Genomic DNA, 16,943 nt, shown 5'->3' with positions numbered 1-16,943 from the left:
TACTGAGAAACCGCAATTCTTTTTTCTCCTAATTGGTCTTTGTCATGCTACTCTTAGTCTTTCACTAGCTTTATTGATTTTAGTGAAGTGTCCAGATAGTACATGTTAGCAAATGAACACTGAATTAAAAAAATCTTAACAATGCAACACAATGAGTAGGTTCCATAGATTTACTTTAGAAGAAAATCCTAGATCTAACCCAAGGTGATTTAAAGGTTATGTAAAAAAAAAAAGGAAACAGAAAAAACAGCTCAATATTGCACCAAATTCTTTCTGATAAAGAAGGCTATAATCTGTTCGTTTGTGTGTTTGGTTTTTGTTTTTGTTTTGTTGTGTTTTTTTTTTTTTAAATGTTATAACTTTCTGTTCCCTTTAAGGTTCAACAAGGAAAGTGTAAACACTATAATACAACTTGTGCTGTTTTAAGTATTACATTTTCTTAGGACTTTTTTCCACATTAAAAGATCTCTATTGTTTTGATCAAATGACAGAATTTACGCAGGATAGTGTCATTTCTTAAGTTTTGAAGAGAGGCTTCCTAAAGTACCAGAATGGGCAGAATCAGATGAACTTTCTTCCTTGCAGCAAGAAGCAGAGCCCCTGTAAGAGTTAAAGAATGTTTGTGGGTTTGCTTGTGGGTTTTTTTTTTTGTTTGTTTGTTTGTTTTGTATCATGAGCTTTCCCATCTCTGTAGGTCACAAACTACCTTGCTTTTGTCTAGTGATTGTTCATAAGCAGGGGATTCATATACCAATAGGTTGTGTAGACATGGAATTTTTGAAAAGTGTTTTATCTTTGAAACTGTTTTATCAGTTTCTAAATGCAAACCTAGCATCTCATCTGTTTCTGTCCAGCCATCAACACCAATAGAAGAGTCCACTTCTAAGCTTCAGAACTGGGTATAAAGACTGGAGACATCGCTAATTTTGTAGGCACCTTGGGAAATTCATTTCAGCATTACTTTTTTGAATAGATAGAATGAGTAGGATGGTTTTCAAGCTATGTGTTGTTGTTTTTATCAGCGATCTTTTAATCAAATCTCTGTGTGGCAAACTATTGTCCTTGCAGCAGGTTGCCCTCTAGCGTTCTGTAAAGTGACTTTGATGGTGCTTTTCTGCGGATGACAGTGATAAAAATAATAATTTGCCAGAGTAATTGACATGGAAAGAGGTTTGTTACAGCAGTTCTTTCACTCCACACTAATGTCTTACATAAGTGGTATTTGTAAAGGATGCCACAGCCTAGGGTGAATGGAGTCAGAAATTGTTTGCTCCCAGTGGGATATTAATCAGTGTAATCATTGCTAGATAGGTGAGTGTGTGCTAACTTTTATCACTGTTTATGATGTCATGGTCCAGAAAGACACTTTTTTGGGGAGCACTCTTTTGGAATGCTAATAAAGCCGTTTTCTGTGACAGACTTGAATGCTCTGAGGAATGCATTCCCCAGATGTTCCTGATCTATCTGCTTTCTAGATGGTGTCTATTTCAAGAACTTTTAAAAACAAACACATTCTGTTTGTTCTTAGCAAAGCAATTGTGTGGTATGAATGTTTTCTTTCCTAGGTTTTTTAATATAGCCATGTAATTGCTAAGTTCTGTGAGGAGAGCCGAAAGAGATTTGCACTGTAGGTTTTGTAATGTGACTCATCCCTTTCACCCCCCAAGGTCATTAGTTCAAATGTGGCTACAAGTTTACTGAGACTCAAAGCCATTGCGGCCTGTTTAGTTAGTAAATGATCTGCTGACTGGAGGTCAGAGTCTCTGGATGCATTTCCAGGGTTGTGTTGCAGTTCTTTAAAGCCGAAAGAACCCGATTAATGTCCCTTTGTTCAGCTGATTTAGTAATGTTGTGCACTTGTGTGACAATTAATCAAAATTCTAATCCACTGAAGATAATGTTGGAGGTAGAAGACAGCATAACGCAAATGCGGTTCTGTTACTGATTACGTCTTTGGATGTGTGCCTTCGCTTTTTCTTTTTGAGCTCAATCTCATTAATTTAATTGTAAACAGACCATACAGCCTAATTACCACCAATGATGATCTTTTGACGTGAAGCCCTTTGAGCCAACGTGAAGGTGTGCTTTGATTAAAGAACTTTGTTGAATTAAAGGTTCAGGAGCCACAAATATAGGGTTTGGTTAATGAAGCATTTCTTTTTCCTTTATTAACATTTAAGTGTTTAGTGTTATTGGTCTCGATCCAGATGAAGTCTCTTGAATTTAGTTAGTACCTATTAAGTCATGAATCAATTGTCTCATAGATTTATGTTTAATTAACAGTCTCAGTCCATTCTATTGTTCCCAGGATATCTCTTTTATTGGTCAAAAATTTCTGACCTTCTGTGGCTCAGTTTTTATGAGGCAGGCAGTGATCACAAAACCATCTATTATTACACTCTTCATACAACACAATGGCTGAAAACCTTTTAATTCAGTATGCATGTCGAAGGAAACCGGTGTTGCATGCGAAACATCCAGTCATTTCTTCTTGTCGTTATGTGCCATCACGTCACCTCTGATTTATGGTGACCCTATTCTAGCTGGCAATTAATAAGTAATTGATGGCATTCTTGGGTGCATGAGTAGTTTGGCACATGCTTGAGAATCTCAGGGATTACTCATTAATTTCCAGGTAGAGGCAACTGAATTTGCCTTCCACATTCCTAACAAAGCAACACATTTTCAGCCAGTGTCTCTCCCTTTTCTCCAAACCAAAAACACTTCTTTGTGTTCTGAAGTTGGTCCAACTCTTGATAATTCCCAAAAGAGTTTTTATGATACATTAGAATATGCAAGTGAAATATTATGAAGAAAGAAGCCCACCAGCTAAAGTGCACTCGGCTGATGGGAAAAATCAGCCTTTGCCCTAATTAGTGCACCCCTGTTAATAAAACATATCAGTAATTAAAATATGTAAACAATTTTTAAATGTTCCTGCTGGCCTTCATCTTTCCATAGATGCAAAGAGTAGAGCATTTATAGCCAAGATTCAGATTGGGTATGTTTCAAAGGGAAGTGCAAAATGTATCTTGTCAGCTTGCCCAGCCCATCAAAGGTCTACCATCTTGAAAAGCCATCTTGGACATGCTTTGAGACTGACAAATAGCTTTCCTGCTAAAACTGTAGACTGTTTTATCTTCCTGATGACAGTTGTGGCTTGCTTTTAAATCAGAGCTGCAACAGATGCAGCTCTGGATCTTCAGTTGCCAATTCACAAATGAGGGAGCTCCTTTCGTGAATAGAAGGGGCTGCAATCCAGCAAAGACTCCTACTGGAGGAATCCTAGAATCATAGCATGAAGGGAGCTCCTGTTGATTCATGAGACTCATAGTTAAAGCATCCCTGGCACATGGTAGCTCAATCTTTGTTTAAAAATGATGGAAAATGCACCACCACCAAGGCAATCCATTCTACTGAAATACAACAGAGAAAGGGGTGGAGGCATTGTTTATTGCATATTCCATCCCCAGTATTGTCTGCCATATTGTTCCTTTTTAATGCTATGGAACAGAAGGGGTAAAGGAAGATGGACAAGGACAAACAATTTTCCTCCTGCTGCTTCTACAAGCAGTGGTGCTCTATGGGTGGAATCCTCTTCATGGGACCACTGAATCCTAGCCTATATAGCAAACAGGTGATGTGCAGCTTTCCCCAAGCTATTTGTGTGGCTGACAAATCAATGATAATCCCTTGAATTTAAACATTTTTGGATTTTCCAGGTATCTCTTGACTGACTAATACCATACAGTGAGTTGTGTTTTTACTGCTGAACAGTACGTGTGGTATTTGGGATACAGTGGGGTCTTGACTTAAGAACGGCTTGAGTTAAGAACATTTTGATTTAAGAACCACTCTCACAGGAAAATATTGACTTGACTTACATACTTAGATTTCAGTTAAGAACTGAAAAAAAACCACATGGGAGGCAGGGAAAGTGCAAAATGTGAACTTTCAGTTAACTGTTGGCCAGTGAAAAGGGTGCCTGTCTGCTTCCTCACTCCTCCCAGCGTTTAGAGAGTGGATTGGGAGACAGTCTTCGGACTGCCTGGTACTGTATTTTCCCTGCCTTCCCTGAACCTTTCTTGACCTAAGAAAAAAAGAAACAAAATATCCCCCTCTAGTGGTCGAAGGCGGAATAGCAGCTTCCCATTAGTTTCTATGGACGGAAAAGAGCAGATACGGATCAAATGGTTCTCAATGCATTCCTATGGGAAATGCAGATTTGACCTGAGAACTTTTTGACTTGAGAACCACCTTCCAATACGGATTAAGTTCTCAAGTCAAGACCCCACTGTATATAAAAGTCAGAACTGAATGTGTGAGGACATTGACTAGGTACATACCTAAAGTTTGTTACGTGGGATACATGCAGTGTAACTGTGTAAAATATTAAAGCTCTAATTTAGAATGTTAGTTGGATTCAAATCTCATTGGTATCAGTGATGTGTTACAATTTGGGGTCCAAAGCTACATTCAAGCATGTTTGGATTGTCAGATATGGCTGGAGGAAATTAGAAACTGTCCATTTTAATTGTCTTGAAGTTTTAATTCCAGGATCTTGTTATTGATATAAGATGATATACGGCTTTACTTTTACAAATTTTGATGGTGTTTTCTGTTCTCCTTTTAAGCAGTAGCACCATGAAATACTCTCAAAAACAGCTACAGAAAGAATGGTTAGGAGAGAACATTCTGGTCACAAATTAAAATGGTCATGAGTGCAGATGGTGGTATGTGCCCCTTGCTTCCCAAATCCCAAGTGTGGTTTGGTTGGGAAGACGATTGTATTTGCTTAAGGCACAAGGGAGCCATGTTCTTGAAATGTTTCTAATGTTCAGCTGCACTGTACAATTATATCCCTATCTTACTTATTCACTTACTATGAATGCCAAAAATATATCAGGTCTCATAGAAGATCAAACTGACCAAGATTCTAACCCATTATTTGGGCAAGATTTTTATTTTTAAGGCCATAGAAGTACAAATTATTTAGGTATTGGAGTCCACATTTCTAGAAGGAAATGATGCATGTCATTTACCAAACTCTCTTTATGTCACTTAAGAGCAATTGCATTTCTGATTTACTGCTTCGTCCATTATGGCTTAAAAGCTAAGCACAGCTCTCCAGATCCAGTGAAGTTTCTTTTTTTGGAATATTTTGTGATTGTCTTCTGCAAAAGGGACCTCAGTGGGCTACATAAATTGGTCTAGTAGAATATTTGCCTCTCTTCATTTTTGTGTTGTTTTACTGTATTTAAAGTGAACATTTAATGAAGATTGGTGTGCATTTAGTAATTTATTATGTTGCCTTGTTTTGCTAATTCATGGTTCACTGTCAGAATGAATTATATTTTCCCCTTTAAAAGTGCTTTGTTATAATGAGTGCTGGGAGTGATGCACGTCACTTATTAAACTCCTTGTATTAATCATTGGAATACATGAACTGTCTCGTACAACCATTTTCATAAAACTATGAAATTTTAGAGTTGGAAGTAATCTCAAAGGTCATCTAGTCCAGCTAGTCCACTAGCAATGCAGGAAATCTGCAGCTGGAGCAACTGAGAGAGAGCCATCCAACTCCTCTTTAAAACATCTCCAATGGCCTGGAGTCAATTTCTTTTCCAAGTAACCCACTCCACTGCCAAAAAGCTCTTACTGTCAATCTGTTCTTCCTAAAATTAGTTGCAATCTCCTTGCTTGTAATTTGCAGTCATCACTTCAGATGCTATAATATGAAGCTGTGGAAAACAAACTTGCACCATGTTCTACATGACAGCCATTGAATATCAAAGTAACTCTCAATCTCAGATTTCTCCTCTGTGAAATCCACCCTGTTTCTAGACGCATACCCTTTTGTTGATTTTCCACACCCACTCTAAATGGGGGTTGTGAGCATCTCTCCCCGCCCCCCGCAAATGCACAACTCCATTTTTGGCATGGTGGCAATGGTAATAATCTTTTGTGTACCATGTTGCAGCATTTTGTTTACAAAAAATGCCCAGCACCACTTAGAACAGTCCATTACCAACCTTTTTCAAGTCATGAACTCCTTTTATAATACCTACAATCTACAATACCTACAAGTAATCTACAATCCCCTCACTACATTTGCATAAAAGGGATTTTTAATGGGATAAAGCCATCCCTTCTCAGAAATTAGGGCCTTTTTCTCCCCACCCTCAAAGGTCTGGTTTCTCATACATACATACACATGCATACTGACTTTAATATCCCACTCTGAAAGGAAGAAATTATTTAGCGAGGGCAAGAAACTGCAACCCTCTTTAAAAAAAAACTTTGTGACTCCAGGTTGGGAAACACTGAGAGGAAATCAATCTAGTTCAGAGAAATGGCAGTGCATATTGAGAAATTATCTCCATTACTTTGAATTAGAGATGCTGGATGAAGCACGTCTGATCTGGGCTCAGGTTTGCCTCAAATGGCAGTTGAGGTTTTTTCAACATCTCCTTCCAGTTCTTCTCTGGCTCAAATGAAAATGGGTATTTTGAATCAAAGTTGTCCATTTGTGTAAGTCAGAACCAGCAGTCAAAGACACATTTACCTAGATCCCAATTATTTTGAGTATCAGCACTCTGGAATAGCCCCTTTCCAAGTAAACCAGTCAGTAATATGTCCTCACAACTAGATCTGAGCAGACATTTGGCCAAGTGTCATGGATGGGCTTAACAGATAATAATAATCAAATAGTGAGGACAGAGGCATTTGGAACTTAGCCCTAAGAATAGGTTCAGATTAGTTCCCAGTGCTATTATAATATGCCATGCTATAAAGTAATTTCCAATTTATGGAGACCCTCTGACTCTTTTATAGGTGTAAAGTATATGTGATTCTCTTCTTCTGTTGGCACTCTGGGACCATGTAGATTGCCAAAGGCTATATAGGCTGGCTCCTCTGGTAGATGCAGTGGGGATTTAAATTTCCAACCCCAGTTGCTCTAACCCACTGAATAATAATGAACAAATAAATTGAACATTGCTCATTAAAACCATGTTATCATGGCAAATAATCGCACTTCATCATTCACCTTTGGAAACCTTTTGAGTGTGAAGATGCAAATTTGTCAATCAAATTATGTTTTAATTTCCCTGTGTAAAGTTTGCCTGCTGGACTGAACTTCACAACAAAATGAAAAGTACAGTATGCTTTTTGTGGCTTTAAAATAATAATACCAAAAAAAACTATTAACATTTCTACATACCCGATTCTTCCGTGTATAAAACACTTTTTCCTTAAATAATTAGACAAAAATTGAAGGTTGTTTTATACATGGAAGGTTGCTGCTTTCCCCTGCCTTTTACAAAGACATGGGGCTTAGCAAAAAGGAAGGGAAGGCTCCCTTCGGGCAAAGCCTCTAGAACAACCTACCTCCTGAGATTCGTGTGGCTCCCTCACTGGGTATCTTTTAAAATCAACAAAACATGGATGTTTCGGCAGGCCTTCCCTCCAGTCAATCCCTGATGTCCTTTTTCTCCCTTCTATCTGTCTATTCTATTATGTCTATTTTATGTAAAATTGTTTTATATACATTTATTGTTCTATTTTATGCTTTTAGCTGCCTAGAGTGGTCTTAACCAACCAGATAGGCGGGATATAAAATAAATAAATAAATAAATAAATAAATAAATAAATAAATAAATAAATAAATAAAGCAAGCAAGCAAGCAAGCAAGCAAGCAAGCAAGCAAGCAAGCAAGCAAGCAAGCAAGCAAGCAAGCAAGCAAGCAAGCAAGCAAGCAAGCAAGCAGCCATGAAAGGGCTTCAGGATCAAAGGCCTGGGATCATGCAGCCTTTGCCCAAAGGGAGCCTTCCCTTCCTTTTTGCTAAGCTCCATAGTTTCACAAAAGGCAAGGAAAAGTGGCAGTCAACGGAACCCTTTGATCCCTGCTTTTCCCTTCCTTTTGCTAAGCTCCTTGGCTTAGCAAAAGGAAGGGAAAAGCAAGGATCAAATTTTCTAATTTGGGGTTAGAAAAGGGGGGTTATCTTATTCATTGGGATGTCTTATAAATGGAAAAATACGGTACTTTACGCAGCCTTTTAAATGTAAGTAAATCACAGGGCATCTCAACCATAGCTTGCAGCTTCCTTCTGAACTATGACCCACAGTGTAAAATATTTCAAAACAGGCAAGAATGTGTCAGTATACGCAAATGAACTGGCATCCACCAGTTCTGTTAAAATGTTGATTTCCCACTCACTTACAGCAAGAGATAAAACCCAGTTTTGGTTGTGGGTGCTTGGAAGGCCTAGAGCTGAGCTAAAACTTTTGTGACGTGTCAATGTGAGATGCCAGAGTCTAATGCACCTGCTAGAGGGATTTTGTTTTCCATTCAGGATATGCAACCTGAGCCTCATTTAATCATGCTGGGTGGAAGGGGAAAAGGGAGAAGACACAAAACAATCTCTTTTAGGCCTTGCAGTTAAAGCATTGCATGAGCTTAAAAAATGTCCTAGTTTACAACTTCTGAAACCAGGGAAATGGAATTTCCAGTTGATATTATTCATATGTCTTATACAAGTTTAGTATGTGGAGAAAATATGGCATTTGGAGGATGATATTTTTCCAGTGTGTTAGTAATGGGTTTTAATTTGTTCCTCAACCTGAGCTCCTTAGAGAAAAGGCATGATTAAAATGTAATAAATAAGCTTACTTGTGCACCTTTTTACATTAAGCAGAGTTTGCACAGCTGCTGTGCAGCTGTTTAGTCTAACTCTTCATCAATTTCCAATGGAAGCAAAAACAGCTTTGCTTTTCCACAGGGGTTCATTTGTTGTTTTCAGCCCATTGACATATTCCATCTTTTTTTCTACCATGGAATTCATTCATAGGGAATTTGCAGAGAGGAGGTCTCATAGATGAAGTTTTGATGATACAGTTGCAGCGCTCTTTCGTGGATGCTTGTAGAAGGTCTAAACATAATCACCTTTGATTCCCATTATATCTTTTCTCTTCTCCTTACCAGAGAAAATCCTTTAAACGGTTACGTAGAGATACCCAGAGTATCCCCTAGTATGCAAGGAACATAATGTTTCCTACTTTAAAACAGCTTAACTAATATCTAGTGGCTAAGCCCCATTTCTCTTGGTTCTAAATTGCTTAGCCCCTGGGTCCAGAGCTCTCTTAGATAATGAGACAAAAACTGTAACTGTCTTCTAAGGTCAGATTATCTAAAGGACATGCTAAAGAATTTAATTATATTTTAATGATTCTAATTTTATTGTATTTCATTTGTCTGTTCTTTTAATTTTACTGTACTCAGTCTTTAGTTACTTTCTAGGCGGTAGACAACATACATAAAATAAAATAAAACAATTCTTTTGGAATGTGCTATCTCTCTGGTGATTTCACACACTAGCAAGGTTATGCTCAAAATCCTCCAAGGCAGGCTTCAGCAGTATGTGGACCGAGAACCCCCAGAAATACAAGCTGGATTCCGAAGCGGCAGAGGAACTAGATACCAAATTGCTAATATGCACTGGATTATGGAGAAAGCTAGAGAGTTCCAGAAAAACATCTACTTCTGCTTCATTGACTATGCAAAAGCCTTTGAATGTGTGGACCACAGCAAACTATGGCAAGTTCTTAAAGAAACGGGAGTGCCTGATCACCTTATCTATCTCCTGAAAATCTATATGGGGACAGTAAGCAACAGTTAGAACTGGATATGGAACAACTGATTGGTACAAAATTGGGAAAGCAGTGCGACAAGGCTGTATAAACAAGTCTCCCTGTTTATTTAACTTATATGCAGAATACATTATGCAAAAGGCTGGACTGGATGAATCCCAAACTGGAATTAAGATTGCCAGAAGAAATATCAACAACCTCTGAAATGCAGATGATACCACTCTGATGGCAGAAAGTGAGGAGGAATTAAAGAACCTCTTAATGAGTGTGAAAGAGGAGAGCACCAAAAATGGTCTGAAGCTCAGCATCAAAAAAACTAACATCATGGCAACTGGTCCCATCACCTCCTGGCAAGTAGTGACAGATTTGACTTTCCGGGGCTCCATGATTACGGTGGATGGTGACAGCAGCCACAAAATTAAAAGATGCCTGCTTCTTGGAAGGTGATGACAAACCTAGACAACATCTTAAAAAGCAGAGACATCACCTTGCCGACAAAGGTCTGCATAGTCAAAGCTATGGTTTTTCCAGTAGCGATGTTTGGAAGTGAGAGCTGGACCATAAAGAAGGCTGACTGCTGAAGGAAGAACTGATACTTTTGAATTGTGATGCTGGAGGAGGCTCTTGAGAGTTCCCTAGAGCCTAGACTGCGAAGAGATCAGACCTATCCGTTCTGAAGGAAAGCTGAGGCTCCAATACTTTGGCCATCTCATGAGAAGAGAAGACTCCCTGGAAAAGACCCTGATGCTGGGAAAGTGTGAAGGAAAGTGGAGAAGGGGACGGCAGAGGACGAGATGGTTGGACACTGTCATCGAAGCTACCAACATGAATTTGACCCAACTCCGGGAGGCAGTAGAAGATAGGAGGGCCTGGTGTGCTCTGGTCCATGGGGTCATGAAGAGTCGGACACAACTTAATGACTAAACAACCAAATTTGGTTGTGTGTTCCCCCCCCCTCCCAAGTAGTTTAATTGTCCTTTGTTTGTCCCCAGTAGCTTTCTGAGTGCTTTCTGACCTGGGACTTACAACTTCCAGCACTATCTCTTGTTTCATTTTGGAGTGTCTCATCATAGGGTTTTCATGGTAAGGAAAAATTCAACATTAGTTTAACATTGCCTTCTTCTGCATAGCACTAACAAAAGTTAGCTTGAGTACCCCTGCCCAAGGTGGCTACCTAGTCACAGTCTTGTGCAATATGAGCAGTAGTGTATTTCCACTCAAATTTCAGTAATAATGTCTAACTATAGTGATGTTTGCATTTCTTAATTTAAATTATGTTATTTCGTTATTTTATGTTGACGTTGACTGGTAAAGGTATTTGTTGTGGAGTCAGTTCTCTTGTGTACGCCTCCTAGAATAGTAAACTCTCATTAAGTTGGACAGTGGGTGTGGGTGTGCGTGCAAATAAATAAATAAATAAATAAATAAATAAATAAATAAATAAATAAATAAATAAATAAATAAATAAATAAATAAATAAATAAATAAATAAATGTGAACACTATTGGGATTATAGGATCCTAGCCAGTTATTTCACTGTATATTTGATTTCCTTCCAATTGGATCCTATATGCTACACTGATATTTTATTTACTTGGTGTGATATTATGATTGTTCTATATTTGTACTGGCAAATGCCCTAAGAACCCTGAATAATGGTGTCCAAAAATGTTACAACACCCAAGGAACAATAACAACAACAAAAGGATAGTGCACCTTCTAAAATGATATGAATATATAATATATGTACATAGAGAAAGGAAGAGATTCTGTTTTACTGGATTTGGAAACTCAAGGGTTAACTCTTCAGATTATGTTTCAGGAAGTTATGGTCAGGTTGTACTATGACAGTTTCTTTTTATTTTCTGGCATGGAGAAATGGCAAACGGTAGACTTTAATGAAAAGTAAAGTGTTAAATCACCATACCTGGGGAGGAAAGGTTTGTTCATTCTCCATGCATCTTTGAATTTGTAAGTAAATGATGACAGTTAACAAATACAGTCAACTATCTTTTGAAAATTGACATTACAGTTGCTCTGGTATCTAGAACAAAAGGAAACAAGGAACTAGGAAGAGGAAGGCTTTATTGAAATATGTTGCTTATGCACTGTAGGTCCTCTTTGGGGAAAAATGGGCTCTAGTTGTTAAAATAATGGAAGCATTTAAATTTAAATTTATTTTCTTTGAAACTGGGAACAAAGCTCAGCCACGACATAAAGCTAAGACGCAGGTATATCAGGCAGCATGTGACTCAGTGGAATGTACTTTGTCAACATTCCTAACCGATAGGGTACTAACAGGAGTGGCAGATAAAAGCCAGTGGATTTCTAATTTCCTTTTTGGCTAAGAAGAAGAAGAAGAAGAACAAAAACAAGGTGCACTTGCACGGAATCCAGAAAGAGTCACTGAACTGGAAATAGGTACGTTAGATATTTCGGAATACTCTTCTCTTGACATGGACATTGGTTTCATGTGACGGTATGTTTAGCCTGACAAATAAGAGAGTGTTCGTTTTCCGTATAACTTCATGGTCACTTTTTCAGTGTTCTAGCAGAGAACATGTTTTTGATTGGGGAGACTGGACTTATTTGGTATGTTTAAATATGGTGTGGCACTGAAGAAAATGCTAACTGACCAAGTTAAAACTTTAGTGCCTGCAACTACATGGTCAAATATCATGGGATTTGCTCTGCTTATACAAGCTCTGCTTATACAAACAGGTATTATTTTACTGGCCACATGATTTGAATTGGTCCAGCCTTTTTTTCTCTCAAAATAGGTTTTTTTTTTCCTCTGTTGTTTCAACTTTTTCAAGCTGGAATGGTAATAATTTGAACAGGCTTTTCTCCATGTGGTCAAGTTGTGATACATTCTTGTAAAGATGGGGAATGGTGGTTATGTCAGTAGGTGATGTTTCAGTGACGTAGGTAGTTTGGGCATGATGTTCTGGGCTGGGAAAATTGCCCCCCAATTCTTTCTCTTCTCTTTATCATTCCCTGAATTTTTATTTTTTTAAAAATCTTACATATATGGGATTAGTTTTAGATTACCCTTCCATCTGATTGCTAGGTCCTCGTTATTATTTCCCATATTTACACCTAATCAAAGGCTTGGCAGAGGCAGGACCAGCGAAGGAAGGAAGGATCTGCAGAGGTGGGACTAGAGGAAGGAAGGAAAGAAGGGGGGCTGTGGACTGGAATGCAAATTGTGTAACATCCAGTGTGAACAGTGAACTCCCAAATCAATCTGCAGCCTCTGTGTGAGCACTGACTGCAATTTGAAACACAGTACAGCCTGCCAATCAAATAACAGCAAAGTTGAATCACTCACCATATAAAACATACCATCTCCTCTACTCTACAGTGGGGTCTTGACTTAAGAACGGCTTGAGTTAAGAACATTTTGACTTAAGAACCACTCTCATAGGAAAATATTGACTTGACTTACATACTTAGATTTGAGTTAAGAACTAAAAAAACCCACGTGGGAGGCAGGGAAAGTGCAAAATGTGAACTTTCAGTTAACTGTTGGCCAGTGAAAAGGGTGCCTGTCTGCTTCCTCACTCCTCCCAGCGTTTAGAGAGTGGATTGGGAGACAGTCTTCGGACTGCCTGGTACTGCCTGGACTGTATTTTCCCTGCCTTCCCTGAACCTTTCTTGACCTAAGAAAAAAGAAACAAAATATCCCCCTCTAGTGGTCGAAGGCGGAATAGCAGCTTCCCATTAGTTTCTATGGACAGAAAAGAGCAGATACGGATCAAATGGTTTTCAATGCATTCCTATGGGAAATGCAGATTTGACCTGAGAACCTTTTGACTTGAGAACCGCCTTCCAATACGGATTAAGTTCTCAAGTCAAGACCCCACTGTAATTATTTGATTAGACCCTCCTGCAGTTGCTGTTTAAAATTATAAGCCTGAGGCACATGCCAAATTACTCATTTAAGATATAAATGACTCTTCTTGACTACAGCAGGATGAGAAAGCTAGTTGCGGAAGCTGAGTTAAAATTTAAGAAATATAACTCAGTTCTAGTATCAGTGACCCACTGCTTATACAAATTTGACCCTTTGTACAAGTTGTTTTTCCTACTTTGTATTTTCAGCTATCCTTACTAACTTTAGCATCAAGTTGATTATCATGATGATCTTCGAGCAGTGCCTGTCCATTCTCTTGTCTTGTTTAGATCTTATGCAGGGCCTGGAAAAGTTCCTTTTTTTAAAGGCTGCAGCTCCCAGAACCCATTTTACAGCTAACATGGACAGTACCTAGGCTGGCTGCAGGATTTTGGCTACTCTAGTCTAACACCAAAATTTTTCCAGGTGCCCTTGAACATTTCTGCCATCTGTATTGTACCTTTGTTTGACAGTATGAGGTTCCTCAGTCCATTCAGTGAAATGAAGGCTACACAATACAAAGCCCTTGTGAGAGACAACGTCTAATTCCTTAATTTGTCTTTGAAGAACAGACATGCAACTCTTCTTTCCTGCCGGAGTAAATTGGCCGTACAGGGAGTGAAGCAGTCATCTGTCTGAAAAAAAAAAGGATGCCCTAATAGCTAATACATTTTGTTATACAAAGGGTAACAATCTCTTTTGAGTGTTGTTAGCCCAATTTATATAGATTGCGGTTTATGTACAAATTTATGATGTGCATTCTGCTAGGAAGGGGCTGCATGTCAGAAGCAAAACACATGTGTGACATGGATCATGCCTGAGATGTCTCTGCGGCAAGAATGAGCAACTTCTTGAGGTCTAGAGCCACACACCGCCGACTTCTGGACTTTGGAAGAGCCACACACCCTATTATGCCCCCTAATATATATTCTTTATATTATTCAAAGCTTTTTTAACCCGAAAAAGCCCTCTCATGCCTTATATTGGACAGGTAAAAAAAAAAAACCCAGGGGGGATTATAATAATGTGATAATAATAATCCTAAAACTGCAGAGCTGGAATGGACCTTATGGATTAACTGGTGAGGCACAGTGATTGTCAAGAAGGCACAAAGAGGAATCAAATTCCCAAACTCTGGCTCCACAGTAAGATAACTATATCAATGATCTATGGTGTTTGAGGAGCACAGGACACAGAAAAATTGCCTCCCGCACTCCCAAGAAGGCACAAGGGGACTTGCTAAGCAAATGTTTTAACATTTTTAGGGAGTGAGAATCTGGGGAATTGGGGGGGGTCTGCATCCAACCCCCCAATGTTTCTAGGAACGGGTTGAAGCCTATGGATCACTCTTTGCCCACCCTAGTCCAGGGTGAGCTGGCCAGACATCTGAAAAGCTGCACTGCTGGTCAGTGTAAATACTGTACTAAACAAAATGGAGCAAAGGTCTGACTCGGTGTAAGGCAGCTCCCTATGTATGTGCAAAGCAAAATCGGTTCTGTCTTTTAAACATTATTGGAAGATTTAAACTTCTTTGAGTTTCTTTGAAACTAGCACAATGCGTTTTTGTGGTGTGGTGTGTAGCTGACTGTTAGTCATGAAAGAGGTTCCGTTCCAGTTTTTCCCTGCTAGCTTTTTCTCAGGTCTCTCACACAGAGCACATGATGCCGAAAGACTCAGAAGCCAAAACTAATGGTGTTGCATAAAAGAAAAAAAGGGGGCACAGCCTGTGCCATGAGTAGGAACCGGATGCAGCCATTCCACTGACTGTGTCCTCATGTGACCATAACAATGCCTTGAATGCTGGGTGCTAAGCAGCTGCAGCCCAACAGTGAAAGCAAAGTGGATTTTTATAGTGAACATAAAAATGCTCCTTTGTGTAGTTTTGCTGTGCTCGTGCATTGTCCTTTCTTACAGAGCTGTTGAGTGTTAATTGTTACTCTTAGTAAGCATACCCAGTTCATGTGGACAGCGGTATGTGTACGACAGAAAATTTGGCTTTCGGCAGAGGAGGGGTCATCCTAGAATATTTGCGCCTTTGTGAGATCAGAGTAACTAGCAGTTCTCAAACAGCAGCACTTATTTTTAGGCTGAGACCTAGCCTGAAATAAACTGGGAAGCTGAGGAGTGTTCCAATAAACACAGAGTAAAACAGAGACAGGAAATAGAGGGTCTTGGGGTAATGAATTCCAGCCACACTCGAAACAGAAAGCTAGGGAAGACATTACTTGAAAATAGTTTCTGTATGACAGCCTGGTAATTTTTAGCTTGCTATTTTACCATTAAACAGGAACACTCTCACTGCAGATTTCAGCTGTGCTACAGAGACTTCTTATTTTCCTCCTGCTGTGTTCCCCCCATTCCTGAAACCATCTGGTATTCTGCATCTTTTGAAGCCTTTAGAATGATATTACTGCCTGTTGATGACTGATCGCTGCTTAAAAAAAACCCCAGATGCTCTGGGCTGGGGCAGTGGGGGAATGCAGTCTGAAATTTATACAGTTGTATATGTACACCCGGTAGAAGAGTGTAGAGTGAGCCTGCGGGACGATTTTCAAGTCAAATATATACAGCCGTTCAGCTTGCTGGAGAAGAACAAGTTGGGGGCTGGAGTGCAGGAACAATTCTGTTCTTCAGAAGAAAGCGGTGACTGCTCGGGACTCAGGGAATTATACAATTGCTGAAATGGGCCCAAAGCATGGATGGTGAGATTGATATTTACAAGCACTTCACGTGGCTAAAGAGGGTAAGTGACTCTTTGTAGTTCTGCTGCTTAACAAGTTTATGGGTAGAGAAACAGGACCTTGAAATATTCCTTCCACCCTCGGTGGGGGAAATTCTGGCTTGTGGTCCATGAGGGGAGGGGATTGGGAAAGTGACAGTATTCCTTTGTCTTTAAGGACTACGAGGAAATTTTGAGCAAAATGATCAAGTACTCTTTGCAGTTAGTGCAGAACCTTTCAAATAAGATGGATCTTATTGTAAAGCTTATGTTTAAAAATGCTGTTAAACTTTGCTAGCTTTCTTCTTACTCCTTTTTTTGGTCATGTAACTTTTGCACTCTGTGTTTGTATATTTTTAAAGTAAGAGAAACCTCACTTTCTGGCTAGCGTGAGAATTCTTAGACTTAAAATCAATTATCTCCAATCCATTTTCGACATAAGTCACAGGGACAAACTTAATTTTGTACTGATTAGTCTTGAGTCATAACTAACTTAAATAGAAAGGCTAGGAGTGCTGAGAAACGTAAACTTTTCTAAAAGTGTGTAGAACAGAATTTCCTCTTGTTTTTGAGAAATTTGTTTTAAAATATTTCTATATGACTGCTCTTAAGGTTGTAGTGAAAGCACACTTTGCACAAAATATTCTTTAAATGGTATATAAGTTGCATAATAGTATAGAA

General features: G+C 39.0%; 1 protein-coding gene across 21 annotated transcripts in view; it reads left to right on the top strand.

Annotated features, from left to right (window-relative positions):
• Positions 1-16,943, top strand: part of PPFIBP2 (PPFIB scaffold protein 2) — a 143,292-nt gene that overhangs the window by 48,794 nt on the left and 77,555 nt on the right. For 6 of the 21 annotated variants that reach the window (XM_078383986.1, XM_078383988.1, XM_078383987.1 and 3 more), the window contains exon 1: positions 15,326-16,286. The exons of 9 other annotated variants lie outside the window; for them this stretch is intronic. In XM_078383986.1, coding sequence (XP_078240112.1) covers positions 16,239-16,286 — 48 coding nt within the window. In that variant the 5' untranslated portion in view covers positions 15,326-16,238. Of the gene's footprint in view, positions 1-11,942; positions 12,070-15,325; positions 16,287-16,943 lie in introns of those variants that run through there. 6 more of the 21 variants (XM_078383997.1, XM_078383990.1, XM_078383995.1 and 3 more) reach the window with 3 other exon arrangements.

Source organism: Pogona vitticeps, chromosome 1, assembly GCF_051106095.1.
Source record: "Pogona vitticeps strain Pit_001003342236 chromosome 1, PviZW2.1, whole genome shotgun sequence".
Taxonomy (NCBI): domain Eukaryota; kingdom Metazoa; phylum Chordata; class Lepidosauria; order Squamata; family Agamidae; genus Pogona; species Pogona vitticeps.
Note: the sequence above shows the minus strand (reverse complement) of the source record. Positions and strands in the feature narration are given on the sequence as shown.